This window comes from Rhododendron vialii, chromosome 10a (assembly GCF_030253575.1).
Source record: "Rhododendron vialii isolate Sample 1 chromosome 10a, ASM3025357v1".
Taxonomy (NCBI): Eukaryota; Viridiplantae; Streptophyta; class Magnoliopsida; order Ericales; family Ericaceae; genus Rhododendron; species Rhododendron vialii.
In genome coordinates, this window is record NC_080566.1 from 28895796 (window position 1) to 28914725 (window position 18930).

The 18930-nt window shown below is 40.3% G+C and overlaps 2 protein-coding genes across 11 annotated transcripts; both read right to left on the reverse strand.

The window, feature by feature from the left end:
• Window positions 1-8496: 8496 nt before the first annotated feature.
• On the reverse strand, window positions 8497-13299 carry LOC131303423 (BTB/POZ domain-containing protein At3g05675). 10 transcript variants are annotated; one of them, XM_058330289.1, is made up of 5 exons: window positions 13017-13137; window positions 11221-11277; window positions 9931-10023; window positions 9373-9849; window positions 8497-9228 (listed from the first exon to the last, which is right to left on the reverse strand). In XM_058330289.1, exons 2-5 carry the CDS (start codon window positions 11230-11232, stop codon window positions 8728-8730), a joined length of 1083 nt encoding a protein of 360 aa, XP_058186272.1. In that variant the 5' UTR covers window positions 11233-11277; window positions 13017-13137; the 3' UTR covers window positions 8497-8727. The 10 variants fall into 10 exon arrangements, with proteins under 10 accessions (XP_058186272.1, XP_058186271.1, XP_058186266.1 ...); XM_058330288.1 differs by lacking the exon at window positions 13017-13137 and adding an exon at window positions 13165-13299 and having other exon boundaries at window positions 9373-10023; XM_058330283.1 differs by having other exon boundaries at window positions 8497-9849; window positions 13017-13243.
• A 4640-nt stretch (window positions 13300-17939) lies between these two features.
• Window positions 17940-18637, reverse strand: LOC131303424 (high mobility group B protein 6-like). The gene has a single exon (XM_058330290.1). It carries the CDS (start codon window positions 18403-18405, stop codon window positions 18013-18015), a length of 393 nt encoding a protein of 130 aa, XP_058186273.1. The 5' UTR covers window positions 18406-18637; the 3' UTR covers window positions 17940-18012.
• Window positions 18638-18930: the final 293 nt, after the last annotated feature.

The window sequence follows — 18930 nt, forward strand, 5'->3', positions numbered from 1 at the left end:
ATCCAACCTAGGAGCTGGATTAGCATAAATAAAGTAAACAACAGAAACCAAAAACTCCCCATCAGCAGAGCCAATTCCCAGATTTCCACCATTCAGATACCATCTAGACACCACTCTTCATTTTTGCAACGATCTTGGGTAGCAAACCCATATAACTGAAGAAAATCCTATCTGATGACAATATATATATCCTGTGGTGAAGAACGACTCATAGATGTCACGCCCTCGATTTTAAACGTACATTTTAATAATTATCCATAAAAAGAATCCTTTCAAATATGATCCATAATACCCAAAGAGTCAGCTACACCATCAAAAGTTTTCAAAAGTTCACATATAAGGGCATAACGGCCCAATATTAACACTAAACCCAAAAGGGGAAAAATAAGGTCAAGTGTTTACAGTTATCCATCGTAAAATCAATATGATTAAAATTAAAGTTACATCTCCAAAATATGATGTACAAAGGATGTCAAAATAATTCTCCACCGATCGCTTTCAAAAGTTTGTCCACGCGTGTGTCAAGCACTCCAAGCTACTGCCCCTCGTTCGTACCTGAAAAAGTTTTTTTTTTTTTTTTTTGAAGAATGTTTTGACTAAAGGTAGAACTTACACTACCACTCTTAGTTTAGAATTCTACTTCACTGGCACCAACACTCTCACCTACACATGTGCACGCTCTCATATCTATCTTTAAAATCTCATGTTAGTATCAATCGTATCCTCCATTGTGTTTCCTTCATCATATTTTCACATCAACATATCATTATTCGACCTACAGGCACCTACACACGCCATCTCTTCTAGTCCCAAGTCAACACCCGCTCAAGATTTCTTTTCATTAAATTTTCCTTCATGAGTATACCATGCAAATATCCTTTATAAATCTCTCACAATGTATATCAAATATGCACCCATACTAAGCATGTTACCAAATCAATATCAGGACAATAAGCCACAATGATGGGGAAGCTTGTAAGAAAGAAAACAAAACAAATATCGATATTTCAGACGATCTACGATACCAACTCAAGTTCAAGGTTCACCGTTTCTCCCATGAGAGCTCCATTCTACCTTAATTCCATATTATTGGTTATCAAATTATTTTCATATAAAACTTTTCATATTTGGATTGTAAAATGGCGTAGAGAAACACAAACACTTGTACGAGTTAAGCTCCGTTGGTTCATACAAGAATACCGGAGGATTTTAAACTACTACTCATTTCCAAAACATCGATAGACCTAACCATTTTGTCCATTTTTCCCAAATCTCCTCATAAACCACAAATTCCATGTTTGCTAGTAATAACATGCAACCAAGATGTGAACAACGACATCACTCCACAATTTTAAGTCAATGGCTCATACCCACAACACCCTGCATTTCCACTCCTTGCGTTGCAGTCAATAATCACCCCATAGTTGAGTTTCTGCATTACCACCCCTTGTGTTGCCGTCTACATTATCACCTATTGCGTTGCAGTTAAATATAACCCATTGGTTAGGTTTTTGCATTACCACCTCTTGCGTTGCAATAACTTTCCCATTACAACCCTTGGACTACAATCAATTAATCTCATCAATCAGATAACATCAACATCAAACATTTTTCCTAATCTCGATATACAACAAAACACACCAATGAAACCAACTCACAGATTAACAATGCATAAATAATCTCATCTTCACAATTATAAACAATAAGGACACCCAAGTCCAACTCTTTCACGTAGTAAATCCACCACATATCTTCATCAATCAAATAACATTAACATCAAAGCATTCGCTTGCATATCGACACATCAATACACGTGACACTTTAATCACGTCAGACATTAAGAAGCTCACACACACACACGCTCACACACCTTCTACTTGGATTCTAGGCTTACAATTGCAAATATCATTTTTTATTCACGTTTCCATTGTTGAAGACTTGGATACACTCTAGGTTCTCGAACGACCACTTTCTCTTTCTTTTTCCATTTCACTAACCCACATCTCATTGGCATATACACACTCTGTCAACTTTTCAAGTTTCTAGTTGTACTCAACCATCTTGTCCAGACTATTTCTTTTAACCTTTTTTCATTTCAAATTCAATCTACCATCATGTGATGGATAACCGAGCATTTGGGGACCTCACACCATCCCCTTCACATCGTACATGATCTCACGTTCAAGACCATCGAACTCACACCACCGATTTACACCAACACATGTCAAATAGGCGGTAAAGAGTCCGTGTTAGAGTATTGTCAGGCTTATGTTAGTCCCACATTGGTTAATTATCTCATTGTAATGAGTATCTCATAATATAAATAAAGTCTTTGTGTGTTAGGGTAACTTAATAACCCTAAACACTTTTCTCATTTCTCTCCCTTTCTAACAACATGGTATCAGAGCGGAACCCACCGTAAATCTACCATACGTCACCCACCACCACATAACAGTCGTGAACAGTAATCTCGGCTGTGAACAGTGGAGTTGTGAACAGTAATCTCGGCTGTGAACAGTGGAGTTTTCTGAAGACCATCAGATCTACGCCTGACAACTCCAACCCAGGTGCCGGCGACCCTCGCCGGCCGTCGCCCAGTCACCGGCGACCCTCGCCGGCAGTCACCCAGTCTCCGGCGACCCTCACCTGACTCCGGCGAGTCTCCTAGTTGCAGATTCATGTGATTTCAGCCTCTTGTGATCGTCGTTTCTCTATCTTCTACTCAATATTGATGTAAGTCGGACATTTTGGAGTTGTTTTGTTCAGTTTATTTGGGTTGGACGGTGTTCGATTTATCCTGTTTAGTTATTGGTGGATCTACGTCATCTATGGAGTTCGTATCCGTGACTGTAATGTCTAACGCACGTCCAATCTGTTGGGTATTTATGGCTGTGGTCAGTTCTAGTTGTTCTTGCTTCTGTTGATGTTCGCTTGTTGGTAGTTATTGCTCCTGTTAGTTGATCTTGTTGGTTCTTATTGATTGGTGCCTCTCCGTTGACCGGTAAAATGTCTGAGCAGAAGAAGGATTCTGATTCTAGTACTGTATCTAGCACTAGTTCTACTCTTGTTGGTAGCTTATCTGGTGGTTCTTGGTCTCGCGACAGGCGCCCTATTACCTCCACCCCATTAAATGGGGGCAATTATGTTCTTTGGGCTAAAGCCGTTGAAGTGTATTATATGGGTCAATCCGAGGACTCCTATTTGATTGATGATGCTCCTGCTACTACTGATGAACCAACATATAGGGCATGGAAAGCTATTGATGCCCGTATTCGTTCCGAGTTATGGAATAGTATGATTGAACAAGTTGCTAGTACTCTAATGTTCTGTGATACTGCTAAAGAGGTGTGGACCCAGGCAAAAGAATTGTATTCAGGTGTCGACAATCTCCGTCGCACATATGACCTTCATCAGTCTTTCTTTGCTATAACTCAGGGTGATGATTCTTTTGAAGATTATTATGCTAAGTTTCGGCGCATTTGTAATGAATTGGATATTTGTGAGCCACTTTCTACTGATATTCAGGTTATGCGGCGCCAGCGTGACTGTATGAGGGTCACTCGGTTTCTCTCCGGTGCATCATCGAACTTTGGTCCTGTGGGTAATCAGATTTTAGGGACTCGTGACTTACCTCCTCTCAGTGAGGTTTTCAGTCGTCTCCGTCAGTCATCATCTATTTCTGCACCGACTCCTGACCGTTCTGCTTTAACTTCCGCTGTTTCTGATAGCTCTGTGTTCTCAGTCAGCCGTGGTCGTGCTCGCGGCAGTGATTCTAGGTTTAGAGGTCGTGGCCGCGATTTTGGAATACATGGCCGTGGTTCTGTTGGCCGTACAGATACTGTTATCGGTGGTCGAGGTGATCGTACATTTAGTCGAGGTGGCCGCACGACAGGGGGAGGCCGTGGTCGCGGCCGTGGTGCTCGGTTGTGTACTTACTGTGGGGGGACCAATCATTGGGTGGACACATGTTATGAGTTGTATGGTTTTCCTCAGGCTCATCAGGCCACTGTCTCTGAGGATACTGGACAGTTTGCTCAATCTTCTACCGATAGTTTGGTTATTTCAGCTGATGAGTACCAGCGCTTATTGTCATTTCAGAATACGACAGGATCTTCCGCTGCTACGCTTGCTCAGACCGGTCCATCTATTGCTTGTGTTGCCTCCTCTTCTTCCTCTCCTTGGGTTATTGACTCGGGAGCTACGGATCATATGACTGGAACACCTGTTTTCCTTTGTGATCGACAGCCAGTTGGTAGATCATCTCATGTTACCTTAGCTGATGGATCTACCACTGCTGTTACTGGTTTGGGTTCAGTTCCTGTCTCTTCCTCTCTTACATTGACATCTGTATTACATGTTCCTCGTTTCCCATTTAATCTTATGTCTGTAAGCCGTCTTACAAAATCTTTAAATTGTTCCGTTACATTTCTTCCTCATGGTTGTGTTTTTCAGGATCTCACGACGGGGAGGAAGATTGGTGGGGGCATTGAGCGAGGTGGCCTCTATTACTTGACAGTGTCTCAACCTGTTGCCCTTCAGACATCAGAGTCTCCATATCAACAGCACTGTCGTCTTGGTCATCGCTCTCTTAAGAGTTTGCAGCGACTTGTGCCCTCGTGTTGTTCCATTAATAAGTTGGTTTGTGAAGTTTGTGAGTTTAGTAAACATCGTCGAGTCAGTTTTTATCCTAGGGTTGAGCGTCGTGCGTTGCGTCCTTTTCAATTAGTTCATTCAGACATTTGGGGGCCTATTCATGTGCCTAGTATTTCTGGTTTTCAGTATTATGTTATTTTTGTGGATGATTTTTCTCGTATCATTTATCTTTATCTAATGAAAGAGAGATTTGAATTGAAATCTGTTTTTAAATCCTTTTACATGCAGATTAAGAATCAGTTTGATACGTGCATTAAGACATTTCGTTCAGATAATGCCCGTGAATATTTTCATAGTACCCTTTCTCAATTTTTTGATGATCATGGCATTATTCACCAATCGTCTTGCTCTCGGACTCCACAACAAAATGGAGTAGCTGAGCGCAAGATTCGGCACTTGTCTGAAGTTATGCGTGCCTTATTATTTCAAATGCAGGTTCCTAAGTCATATTGGAGCGACGCTGCCCTCACTGCCTGTTACTTAGTCAATCGCATGCCCTCTACGGTCCTAGGTGGTCAGGTTCCCCATACGGTCTTATTTCCTGATCGGCCTCTCCATTCCTTACCTCCTCGAGTTTTTGGATGCACCTGTTATGTCCATGCTCTTGACCCTGATAGGAGTAAACTTGACCCTCGGTCTTTTCGGTGTATTTTTCTGGGATACTCACACACTCAAAAAGGGTATCGATGTTACTCTCCTACTTTACGTCGTCACTTTGTCTGTGCTGATGTCACGTTTAATGAGTCTTTGCCATATTACTCAGCTCCTATTACTACCAATGACCTCCTTACCCTAGAGTCTGTGTTACCTATGGCTATTCCAATTGGCACTATACCAAATCGTTTGCAGGTTTATGTTCGGCGTTCCCCTGCACCAACACCACCCCAGCCTCCAGCACCAACCCAGCCTCCATATACAGAACACTCCTCGCCCGCCGAACCGTCTTCGCCAGCACCTCCGTCTTCTCCCCCGTCGCCAGATCCGCCTGCTCCTCGCTATCCGACTCGTGAGAATCGCCACCCGCCTGTAAAATATAGTTTTTCTAATTGTTCTCGCACTTCTCATCCTCTTTCTCAGGTTATCTCCTATGATCATCTATCTCCATCTCTTCGTGCTTTCACTACTACTGTCTCCTCTGTTTTTGTTCCTAACACTGTTCAGGAGGCATTATCACGGTCTGAGTGGCGGCAAGCTATGGAATATGAAATGTCTGCTCTTCATAATAATGGCACGTGGGAGTTGGTTACTCTTCCTGCTGGTCAAACTACTGTCGGTTGTCGTTGGGTCTATACTGTCAAGTACCTTCCTGATGGCACTGTTGAGCGCCACAAAGCTCGTTTGGTTGCCAAAGGGTACACCCAGACTTATGGTGTTAATTATTCAGAAACGTTCTCTCCCGTTGCCAAGCTTGGTTCTGTGCGCATTCTTATTTCTCTTGCTGCTAATCTTGGTTGGCCGTTGTTCCAACTCGACGTCAAAAATGCCTTTCTCCATGGCGATCTCCAGGAGGAAGTCTACATGGAGCAACCACCTGGGTTTGTTGCTCAGGGGGAGAATCATAAGGTATGTCATCTTCGCAAAGCACTCTATGGACTTAAGCAATCTCCTAGAGCGTGGTTCAGCAAGTTTAGTGATGCAGTTATGAAGTTTGGCATGTGTCGAAGTCAATCAGACCACTCTGTATTCTCCCTTATGTCGGCTCGAGGGAAAGTATTGCTCATTGTCTATGTAGATGACATTATTATTACTGGAGATGATCAAAAAGGGATTGATGAGCTAAAACAGTTCTTACATAGTCAGTTCCACACTAAAGACTTGGGTAAGCTGAGATATTTCTTAGGCATTGAGGTAGCGAGGTCCAAGGATGGGATCAGTCTATCCCAGAGGAAATATGTGTTGGATATTCTAGAGGAGACCGGTTTATTGGGAGCTAGATCTGTGGAGACTCCAATGGATCCTAATGTGAAACTCTGCATTGATCAGGGGGAGGTATTTCCTCGTCCAGACCAGTATCGTCGATTGGTTGGTAAGTTGAATTATCTTACCAATACACGTCCTGATATCTCATTTGCTGTTAGTACCGTGAGTCAGTTTATGTTTGCTCCTCGTCTTCCACATTGGGAAGCTTGTATTCGCATTGTTAAGTACCTTAAGGCTCATCCTGGACGCGGTTTGTTTTACCGTTCTAATGGTCATTTTCATGTTGAGGCATTTACGGATGCAGATTGGGCAGGGTCACCTTCTGACAGGCGTTCAACAACTGGTTATTGTACTTTCGTAGGTGGCAACCTAGTTACTTGGAAGAGTAAGAAGCAAACTGTTGTTGCAAGGTCTAATGCAGAGGCTGAGTACCGTGCTATGGCTCATACCACATGTGAGATTGTTTGGCTGAGATCCTTTCTTGAGGAGCTGGGATTTCAGATGCAATTACCCATTCCGTTGTATTGTGATAATCAGGCAGCAATTCACATTGCATCCAATCCGGTATTTCATGAGAGAACTAAGCATATTGAAGTTGATTGTCATTTGGTGCGCGAGAAGTTAGTTGGTGGTGTGATAGCTACTCCCTTTGTGTCTACAGGTGCTCAGTTAGCTGACGTGTTTACTAAGTCATTGTTCAAGCCCCGGTTAGAGTTGTTATGTAACAAGCTGGGACTTTGTGATATTTACTCTCCAGCTTGAAGGGGAGTGTTAGAGTATTGTCAGGCTTATGTTAGTCCCACATTGGTTAATTATCTCATTGTAATGAGTATCTCATAATATAAATAAAGTCTTTGTGTGTTAGGGTAACTTAATAACCCTAAACACTTTTCTCATTTCTCTCTCTTTCTAACAACAGTCCGAACCGTATATCATTAAGAGTTTCATTTCCCAATTGCTTGTTCATTTCAATCGTCATTCCCATAGAAATCATATGCCGCTCATAAGGTGTCCGTAATTTCCTATTTCACTCTTTCTTACTTCATAATGTATCATAAATTCTCATCGTTAACCATTTGTTATACTTTACATGCTGTCATATTCCTCATAATACAAACCCATAAACGATACTATACGATAAATTACTACATAGTCCAATCATTCAACACCCACACCATGCCACAAAATGTATACATGTCCGTCCCAATGACCGACCTAGGTGTATCTAATTGCCTGTGAAGTCCAAATACAACCTAACTTCCAAAATCGACATGCAATCTACAACCTGCCCGCATATTTTGGCCATAATATTTTATAGGTTCAAAATTAGATTATGAAACCACCACCATTAGAAAGTAGACTCCGAGCACATCAATTTCGATATAAGGTTTGCCCCAAACGGAGTTCGGATGACGAAGTTATGATCTGGAGTTACAAGAAAAATCTGCCAGAAATAAGGCAGGGGTATCGATACCCCTATTTGAGGTATCGATACCTCAAGGGAATTTTCCATATTTGAAGTGGGTACCGCGAGTCCTGAAGGTGCGATTTTCAGCAAAAATGCGAACAAAAAAGCGGAAAACTCGTGATTAGACTTCAAACAATCAATAAGGGGAATATTAAACCCAATATCCAAGCATCAAACTAGGAGTAACTCATAAACACATAAAAGTAGTTAGGTTTCCCTACCTCAAAGATTGAAAGCACCAATCCAAGCTTAATCGAACCCTAGAACTTCAAAAGTTGAACTCCACCCAAAAACACTCCTCCGAGCTCTTCCCACGCGATCCGAGAGCCAAGGATGCTAGATAATGGCGAGAGGTGCGTGGGTTTCAAGGATCTATGGTGGATTTGAAGCTTTGTGAGGCATTTGAGTGAGAGGGAGGTGTGCAGTGTGGGAGCAGAGAGAGGCGCGAGTGAGATGAGAGAGAGAAGGGAAAGTGATTCTTTATACCTTTTCCTGAGATTTTTTTGACATATATACACCCCAGATTACACATACACCTTTCCAATACTCAAGTTTCACAATGGCTTCCCAACTATAAAGCAATCACACTTCAACCCCAAGACATTCCCACATCATATTTCACATTAAAAGCATAATCTCGCATTAAAATTATCAAAATTAAATACGGGTCTTACTATGGATATAGGTCATACTATGGATACCCCAAATGATGCTAGTCTTCTCTTGGCAACCTTAGACCTGTAACACCACACCTCAAATGCCTCCGTGAGATCTGGGTATCGAATATGCTCGTTTTGCAACCACCCAGTCAAGATCTCTGCCTGGTCCCCAGATGGCAATGCAAGAATGATTGAAACAAACGCAGACTCCAAGGATTGCCAGAGCTCACCATCCATTTTTAGTGCCAGACCCTCCTCACCATCAGCCAAGGCAGCATCAATCAAAGGCTTCGCTATCCTCATGAATGGAAGCCACACCTTCACCATCTTAAGGCGTTTTGCAGTTGGTAGTATTATGGTTCCATAAGCCATCGGTTCTAAAATCTTAGCTGTGATCTCCACAATCTTCAATCTTGACTCAAGAATATCGGCTTCTGGGCTAGCTTGGTCAACTGCCTTCACTATGTTATCCGATGCCTCCATCCACTTCATAATAAACTCTCTCATTATCTCCAATTTGACTAGTATCTGACAAGCCCATGATAAGTCTGTCAGATATGATTGGAATAACTGCAATTTCCCTGTTTCAGAAACTGGTTCTTCGGTCTTGCATACTAAAGACTCTAATAGAGTGGTAAATCTGGTAAAGAGGCTATTGACACATTCGCTTACCTCCGATTTTATTTGGTCGTCAGCTGTTAGTAGTGGAACATCATCATCTTCAGTAAGCATGTACTCGAGCTGCTCCTGAGCTGAGGTCTTTAAATCAGTCAGGGATGGACAAGGGGATGACGTGGCAAATCGAATGGCTGCAAGAAAAATCCTGACAATAGCAGTTGTATTAACAGGTTGGAGACGAGCAAGTATCGGTTCTGCTTGTGATCCCATTCCTGGAATGGTTCTTAGGATCTCCTCCTCCTCAGTTTCTTCCCAAGAGACTGCTTCCAAGTAGTCCACACAAGAAGCAATTATTTGGGGGCACCCAAGCTCATTGGCCACACGGAGAACACCAAGGGCATTTCTAACACCATGACACATGTCAGTCACTGAACAGACATTTATGTCATAGAATAGGCGAAGGACATTAATATGGTAGTCCAGGTCACATTCTTGACAGTAGACCTCAACGCAGTTGCGCGAATCCAGAATCTGACAGGTGGGCCAATTCTCAGATAAGCGATCAGAAAAATACTTGCTGTTACTTATGAGGACATAGGAGTGGCAGTATACCCACTCATCTCGGCCTTCCTGCGTTCTTAGCCTTACGACAACATCACTAGTTGATCTATCACCAATCCTGCACAGAGCTCTTGTTTTATTGTCCTGAAATGTGGCAATAGAAAAAATGGGGGAAATGCTAAGCAGTTTCAGTGGAAAATCAACGAAAAAACTGGAAGTTTCTAGGATGCTGTATATTATCTATTCTACCCATTCTTTGCCAACTACAAGACTACAACTACAGAGGCATTCTGGTGGGAAGGCGACCACTACACAGCTCTATACCAAGTCATGAGCGATAGCGAAGCCAAGCTGCATGAAGGGAGAATAACTTTTGGTGTGGACTCATTCTTGAAGCTGGCTCACACTTTTGAATGCCTAAAATATCCTCACTACAACAGATTCCCTTGAGTTTGTAGTTTAAATCTCACGGGTAAAATTGTACGCTCACACGATAGTTGCATACATGCATTAGAAACTACTACGGCACTACCCCATTTGCCGTTCAGATTCCCTTGAGTTTGTAGTTTAAATTTCACGGATGCAGGGAGAATAACTTTTGGTGTGGACTCATTCTTGAAGCTGGCTCACACTTTTGAATGCCTAAAATATCCTCACTACAACAGATTCCCTTGAGTTTGTAGTTTAAATCTCACGGGTAAAATTGTACGCTCACACGATAGTTGCATACATGCATTAGAAACTACTACGGCACTACCCCATTTGCCGTTCAGATTCCCTTGAGTTTGTAGTTTAAATTTCACGGGTAAAATTGTACGCTCACACGACAGTTGCATACATGCATTAGAAACCACTACGGCACTACCCCATTTGCCGTTCAAAAGAAAACTGCCAACTCCAATATACTTTGTCTTCATTACAAACTCAAATCCTATTTGAAGCAACTCTCTTTCTTTTGTCTTCAATTTTCTTTTCAATTCATTGCTAAAACTGCTAAATGTAATTACTGATTCTGTCATCATTTCTCTGTCATTTTTTTTTTTAAGGGTACTTTCGTAAGGTGTTTGCACACACATTACATGTGCCACAGCTTCTAGTAGTATTAATTAGACGGACGTAGTAATCAAGTCTATTGGAATGAAGAACATAAGGATCAATCTTAGATTGGGTTAGGCCCCACATGCTTGTTTCTGTAATTCATGGGTTGATGCTAGAGGTAGCAAATATTTAGCAGCACAATGCTTCAAGAGAAATGCGTCAGTTACCATGCTGTCATAACAGCAGTTATTAACACCAGTCTCAGAACAGAAACTAAGAAAAAAGACGAGTGGAAAAACTCACAGGAGACTCCATTACGCACCAAGCAACTACGGCATTTTTCTAAGCATCATATGTCACCTGTAGTGTTCACATTAACAAAGAATGTGTAAATAAATTGCGGATATATAAAAGATTACGTTTAAAAATTCTAGGAACGTTGTACGGATATATCAAATTTGTTATCAGTTACAACTTACAAGTGATCGCACTAGAAGAAAAATAGTACTATCCAAGATGACAAATTTACTTAGCCTTGCATCACATGAAAAGAAATGATCAACTACACTGCAACTTGGCCTAAAATAATGACTTATTTCGTAACTGAAGCAACTATATATTGCAATGAAATAGTCAACAGCATATGGTCTATGACCCCTAATACATGTCAAACCGCAACTAAGTTAAATTGATTCCAAGGATGACATGTTCAACTAACTAAGACCAATGGCAACAACTAGCTCAGAACCTAGGTAAACCCTAATACAGAGAAGGCGATATCCACTGCATTGGAACAGAATCAAAGAAAGAGATATGATCAAGCTTCCCTTCAATTAATTTAGCCTCTTTTGAAAGACCAAATAGGATCTTCAAAGTGCATACCAGCAACAGGGTCTCTGTCTCCTTCAAATGAACTAACAAGCACGAGGAGTGCGTGAACAAGTCCGCATCGTTCAAAAAAGTTTCCTTCCAGTTGGATGGGACAAATGAAGTCTTGATTGGTAATACCCAAAACCCTCCATCACAAACCCTCTTTTCAAAGCTTTTTCCTATTAAACAGACAAGCCCAATCAAGATACACATTTCAACTGGGAACAGTGGAAATGATTACTATTGGAATTTTAGTTACAAAACAATGTATGCAGATTGATCACTTAACAGAAATCTGGTTCACTGTGCTCTTTTCAGTTAAACATCTACGCACATAGGTGACCTATACCAGATAAGGAAAGGAAACGTCAACAAAATTGTGATAGGGTTATAAAACCTTCCTCCTTATTTTCTTCACTCTACGTCCATGGATTGCGCTCTCACTCTCTCTGTAATAAAAGCATATGTTGCCTACACGATACTGCACTATGTATCTGTCATCCCACAAGCACAAAGTTGCTGATAGTGGAATCGGAATTACAAAAAATTTGGTTGGACCTATTTGCCTCTGCCATTCCAATTGCAATTTAAATCTCATTTACTTTCAGTCAATTTGAATAAGCATAGAAGATCCTTCCACAGTAGTTGTATTTACACGAAAAGGACTAACTGGGTAAAGAAACTGATCACACCGTTAAGCAAAAAATAAACAAAATGATGGCATTTCGGAATATGTAAAAAATAAACAGAAAATCTTGTTTATGTTACAAATACACAGAAACAAGTTTCCAGTAGTACATAGACTTTTTCCAAAAATAAAAGAACACAGACAAGATAGAGATTTTTGTTTTTTCTATAGCCGAATGTCCGGGCCAGCTTGTGCTCACCTCAACTAATTCTAAGGCCCTGGAGTGTTTGACATAGACAATATAGAGAATATTGTGTGAGAGCACCTTCAGCCCTTACCCAAACTCTTGCTCAAGTTCGAGTAAAAATACGAATAAAAACTTCATTTGATATGAAATACTTGAATGCTCTAACACAAATCCAAGCAAAAAATTGAATAAACGGCTGACATAGTTGTGAGAGGGAGGAAATTGGCGGGTAAAATTTGAGTAAAATTTAAATTGGAGTAAAACTTCGAGTCTCCCTTGGGGTAAAATGAGAGTAAAGTTCGATTTGATATAATTTTGAATTAAGGGCTGGAGTGGGTTTCAATGGATTATTACCTAGATTTTGGTTCTGAGTCGTAAAGAAGGAGAGCCAACCAGGTGAGGATGATCTCCGACGAATAATCACAGATTCGTGCGGATTACGTCCCAAGGGTTCGCTCGGAAAGCTCTGGGGAAAAAACAGGGGATGAGAGAGAGAGTTTACCGTGGGTGGAGCGACGGATTGCGGGGCAGGAAACGTAGAGAGGGAAAGAGCTGACTCGGTAGGGATTAGGGAAGGAGCCTATTTGAGCATTCACTGGTATAACCAAAGGTTCAAAAGCTATGTTTACAAAATGTTACTAGTAACTTTAAAATAAAAAAAAAAGTTAAGCGGAATGAGGCCTTTATATAGTAAGGATAAGGAAAAGAAAACGGGCGGAAAATGGGAGTAAAATTTATTACTTATTAAATTTAAAATTCTTATTTTCTTCTCTCTGTTTCTTCTAATCGAATAATAGAATGGAAATTTTTTAAATTTTCTTTATTTTCCTTAAGTTCCAAACAGAGTATTAGTAATGTTGATCTCAAAAATGACTCAAAATATAATAATCGACTTTGGCCTATTTTGGCCAAATGATTTATTTGGCTTTATTTTATTTTTTTGTCCTTATTAAAAAAGAATTTGCATTGTTAATTTTTCGTCAATTTTTTTGTGAATTATTGTTTCGTCATGACGAGAGGAATCTAAAATGTAAAAAATGACGATCGAAATCCAATTTTTATGAATAAAGACAAAAAAGATTGGTTTTATTGGCTTTTGCTTTTATTCAAAAAAAATTGGTTTCGATCGTAATTTTTTACTTTTTACATTTCTCATGCCATGACAACGCAATAAACCCCAAAAAATTGACGAAAAACTAATAATTTCAAAAAAATTTGAATAACGACAAAAAAAAAAAAAAAAAGATATGCCAAATCAATTATTTGGCCAAAATAGGCCTAACCTCTTAATCCATACCCAAATTTCAGTCTTCCAATAACCAAAGTTTAGCAACATTTATCTCAATAACAAAAAATGGTGGGTCATACTCATAACAGTTACTACTATATATGCTTTTGTTGTTTGAAATTCATTCTCCGTAAAGCAAATATTTTTTTGGTGGGTGAAACTCACTCTCCGCTTTGATAAGTGGCTGTGCATTTAACAATGTCGGTCACTTTATGAATTTTAACAAATACTCTTCATTTCTCTTATTTTATTAGAATATCATTCAATGTAAACCATTCGATTGAGAAGAAAATAATAGACCACTGGATTTGAATATATGCCAACTCATTTTGATTAGGCCATTGTAGAACTTAGGGTTGCTAACTTTAGGCATGCACTCAATGATTAACCAAAATGTGATGTGACAAACTTTTAACTATGTAATTTTAATAAGTCAATTGTGAATGTTTTTAGCTTTGCTAACCTCTACTAGCTCACTAGGGCAATAATCTCAAACAAGTTATAGATATTAATACATATTTTACGGATATTAATATATTTTTACAAATATTAATATACTTTTTCCGAATATTAATGTACATTTTACCTATTATCTATTATCTTCCGCCGGAGGCAAGTATTTTCCTTTTCATTTTGTATATGTTAAATTTGAGTATTTGAGAGTCGATAAAATGCATTGTTTTCAAGGATTTTTTTTTTAATGTTTGAAATGAATTTGAGAATGCAGAATTTAAAAATCACATGTTGAGAGTATTTTAATTTGAGTTGTAATTGTTCTTTCATACAAATCAAAGGAAATAACCGTACTTTGACTAAAAAATTCCATCACAAAATCTATGACGTACTTACCGGATTTTCATCATAATCTGAAAAATCTACAATCCATACTATAGATATCTTAGGGGGCCTACAATGACATAACTAAAAAATCCAGATCCTTCCCCCTTCCTCCTCCTCTCCCTCTGTCCCTCCTCACCTCTCTCCTCCCTTACCATTGTGCCTTCGAGTTCCTCAGTTTTCAGGCGGTGGTTCATTGAACGGCGACGACTCCTCAGAGTCAGTGCCACCGGTAGATGGTGGTTCCTTTGGCTTGTTTCTCGTCCTCCGTTTCCAGATCTAAAGTCCTTGGACCTGCGGTGAGGTAATAAGGTGTGCAGATTTAGAGGGTTTTGTTTTCCATTTGTTTGTTTTCCGGCGGTCTTTCCATCTTTTCATCTGCTGGTTTTCAGTCCTATCGTGTACCATTTTGAGTTTTCCCCGGATATGGTGAGGACTGAGGACATGGCGGTGGGTAAAATAATTTTTAGGGAAATTTATATAAATAGTCATCCTAGTTTCATCCGAGTCTCATTTTTGTCCTTTAAATATCATTTATAACTCTTTTGACCTTCAAGTTTGATTTTCATACCAAATTGGTCCAATTGATATGTCAATCAAACAGAACGAAAAAAAAAATCAGATTGATGGCAGTTTGGATGTTGCAATTCGTACCAAGTTGGTCCAATTGATAACGTTTGTCATCAATCTGATCTTTTTCATCCAGTTTGGCGAACAAATGTTATCAATTGAACTAATTTGGTACAAAAACCAAACTTGAAGGTCAAAAGAGTTGCAATTAATACTTAGAGGACGAAAATGAAACTCGGATAAAACTATGAGGACCATTTCTATAAATTTTCCTAAAATTATTGGATGGAACTAGAATTTGATGAGTAGTAGTAATCGTGGGTCTTTTACAAACTCTGTTGAAAATGAGCATTAGCCATGATCGATTCCTAGTATAGGATATCATGAAGATTTGGTATTCGTTAACATCTGGTCAAGCTAGAATTGTTGAAGATTTTTCCCAACCGGATGGATTTGTCAAAGGTTTTATAAATGTATATTTCGATATGGTACGACACGATCAACGAATAACTGATCTTTGACCAGGTAATTTTGAAGCTTAAGCTTTTGCTACAGAGGTGGGTCTCTTGTCACAGGTAACTATTACCTAGATTCATTGTACGAACTAGCTCATTGATCCATCACAACAAAAGTGTCCAAAAGTAATGCTCTAAGTTTGTTTACTAATGCTTTGGTGATCATGTCTGAGTACAATATTTTGGGTATCATATGATGTGTCATCATTGTATCGGTAAAATATGTCTCATTTGTCATGTAGTATAACACATTCTACCGATGCATTAGTGACAACTCATATGTTATCCAAAATGTGATACTTAAACATGGTCACCATAGTATTGCCTAAGTTCGTTTATTTCCGTGTACGGAGTAGCACAAGATTGTGCTAAGAAAGCCCTATATGTTGGGGTATCTACCTCGTGGATTTTCACTTTGCCCTCTGATTTTTCTCTCTTTTTCTAATGTACTTCTATAGGTTTCCACGTATCATCTGAATAAAATTTCTTTCCTTTCGTCCCTAAGAAATAAAATTTCTTCTATAAGTGACCTCAACCTTGCACACGTCATCAGGAATGGAAAGCTTGTTGACGTGTAGATAAGGCAATGGAGTACCAAAAAAAAGCGATGTATATATTGTACTAGTAATTTAGCAAATAAAATCATAATCAAATATTTAAACGGCTGAAATCGGCGACGGGTACTGCCACCTGCCCGGCACCGAAATTTTTTTCAAGCTTAAGGCTGTGGCCTTGCGTAAGTGAGGGATGTGGCCATTTGCACTACCCCACAGGCTGCATCACATATACTGGTACCCCTCATGGCTAAACAAGCAGATGAATCAGGGGCCGTTCCAGATTGCATTCTGTTTGCAAAAGTTCTTTTTTGTGTATGAACAGTACAAGAACAGAAGGTCCGTTCCATTTTCCCTTAAAAACTTCTTCTTTTTTAAAAGGATTATTGTCAAAATGACCATATTGCCCCTTGAACTTATTCCAATTTCCCAGACACCTGGCTTTCTCCTTTCCCCTTCTTCCACGCACAGATCAGAGAAGACCGTGTCTCTCTCTCTTCAATCTTCATCAGTTACATAAAGAAGCATATATTCAGACAAAGCTAATCCTTTCAGTTTCCTAAATCCTCCTTCCTGACCATTTCTTCTCTCTCTCTCTCAATGGCTAAACAAAAACGAGAAAACCGTTGGAAAAACAGATTATATTCCGAAGGGAAACGACGACGCCCAGAGCGATTCCATCATCACAGCGACAGTGGCAGCGGCTCGTTCAAATCGATCGCCAACCCACGTCTCAAAACCCCAAATACCCCGCCTGAACCTCACTCATCGGCGCCCGAACCCCGCCGTACTCATTGTTCACCGGCGACTCCACATTATTAAAAAAAAAGGAAGGTTCAGAGGTCTGGAAATGGGAGAGGGACGGCGACTTCTGGAAAAGGAGAAGGAGGAGGGCTGCGGAGATGAGATGAGATGAGGAGGTGCCGTGTCGTACAGTGGAAGCCCTAAGCGATAAAGCTGGGGCAAGGGCAGTATCGTCATTTCACCCAGGGACTGTGGTGACCTTCAACCAAAACCACGTCGTTTTGGCTGAATATTTTTTAAAAAAAGGGAAGGCTCCATATCTGGAACAGGCCTTCTTTTTGGACCTCGAAAAAACCACTTTTTTCAAAAGTGGAACGGAGCCTCAATATGACAGCGACGAGTAAAAGATGTCTGAATCCTAATCCTTGTACCATTATGCCATTCCTCTTTTTGGGTACACGTTTTATGCCATTCTTTGTTGAACAAGGAAGAAACATTCTCCTTCATTGGCAAAGATGTATATACAGTCCGTCAATCTCGTCTCATTTTGTTTGTCCACCATTTGACTTTCTTACGTTCCAAACGTTTGTCAATTAGAGAAAGTCAAGAAATAAACCCCTATGAAATTCTCTTTTTATAATTCTCTTCGAAGTGATGTGACAACTTTAACTTACACCCAATTAAGTTGAGGAAAGGGGGGAAAAAAAATTGAGCTAGGTGTAGAAAAAAAATTCACTTTTTTTTTTGACAAACAAGCTTAGAGGGCGTTCCACGTTAAGAAAAAGTTCTTTTTTTTTGGGTCATAAAGAAGATTGGTTCCAGATCTGGAGCCTTCCGTTTTTTTAAAATTCATTTGACCAAAACGACGTCATTTTGGTCTTTGGTCCCCACAGTCCCCTGGTGAAATGACAATATTGTCCTTGCCCCATTTTATCTTCTTGGGCTTCTAGTGTACGGCCAAAATAGAAGCAAATCTGCAGTGTGCAATGTGCATTCTTGAGCTCCTTCAACCGAAACAAGCGATCGACCTCGATCTTGAGCATCTTCTGTATCTCCCCTCTCTCGACCAGCTCCTTCATACCGGCCTCCATCGCCAAATCCCTCTCTCTCAGCATCTTCTCCGTCTCCTCTTTGTCCAATCTCATCCGCTCGAGCTTTAGGCGGATCGCGCTGAGCTCCTCCGCCAGTGACACGTCGATCGACCCGATCTTTGTAGGAGTGGCGGCGTAGACCATGTGACGATTGTTGTTATTCTTCTTGTTCGAATCGTTGATCGGTGAGATCTCGATCCACTTCTCTGGCTTCGGTTATTGGGATTTACTAATTGGTGGTGGGTGGGAGGATTGGCTTGGATATTTCTGGATTGGAGTGATTTGCAGCCGCTTTTACCTGGGTGTGAGTACTGTTTAGGGGAGAGTACTGAGTTTTCAACATTTCTGCTTGGGCCTGGAGAGAGAGGGAGAGAGAGAGTCAGGGTTTGCTGCGTCAACGAAGAAGGAAAAATGAGGAAGGTCGTCTGGGAAATTTAGTTGGTAGAAGGGGCAATATGGTCATTACAGCTATAATTATTTTAAAAAAGAACAACTGTTTAAGGGAAAGTGGAACGGAGGTTCTGTTTTGGTACTGTTCATTACACGAAAAAGTACTTTAGCAAACGGAAGCAAAACTGGAACCCCACCTTAGGTGGCGTTCCAGATCAGCTTCCTTTTCCCAAACTTCTTTTTTCGGTAATGAACAGTGCTAAAAAAGAAACCCCATTC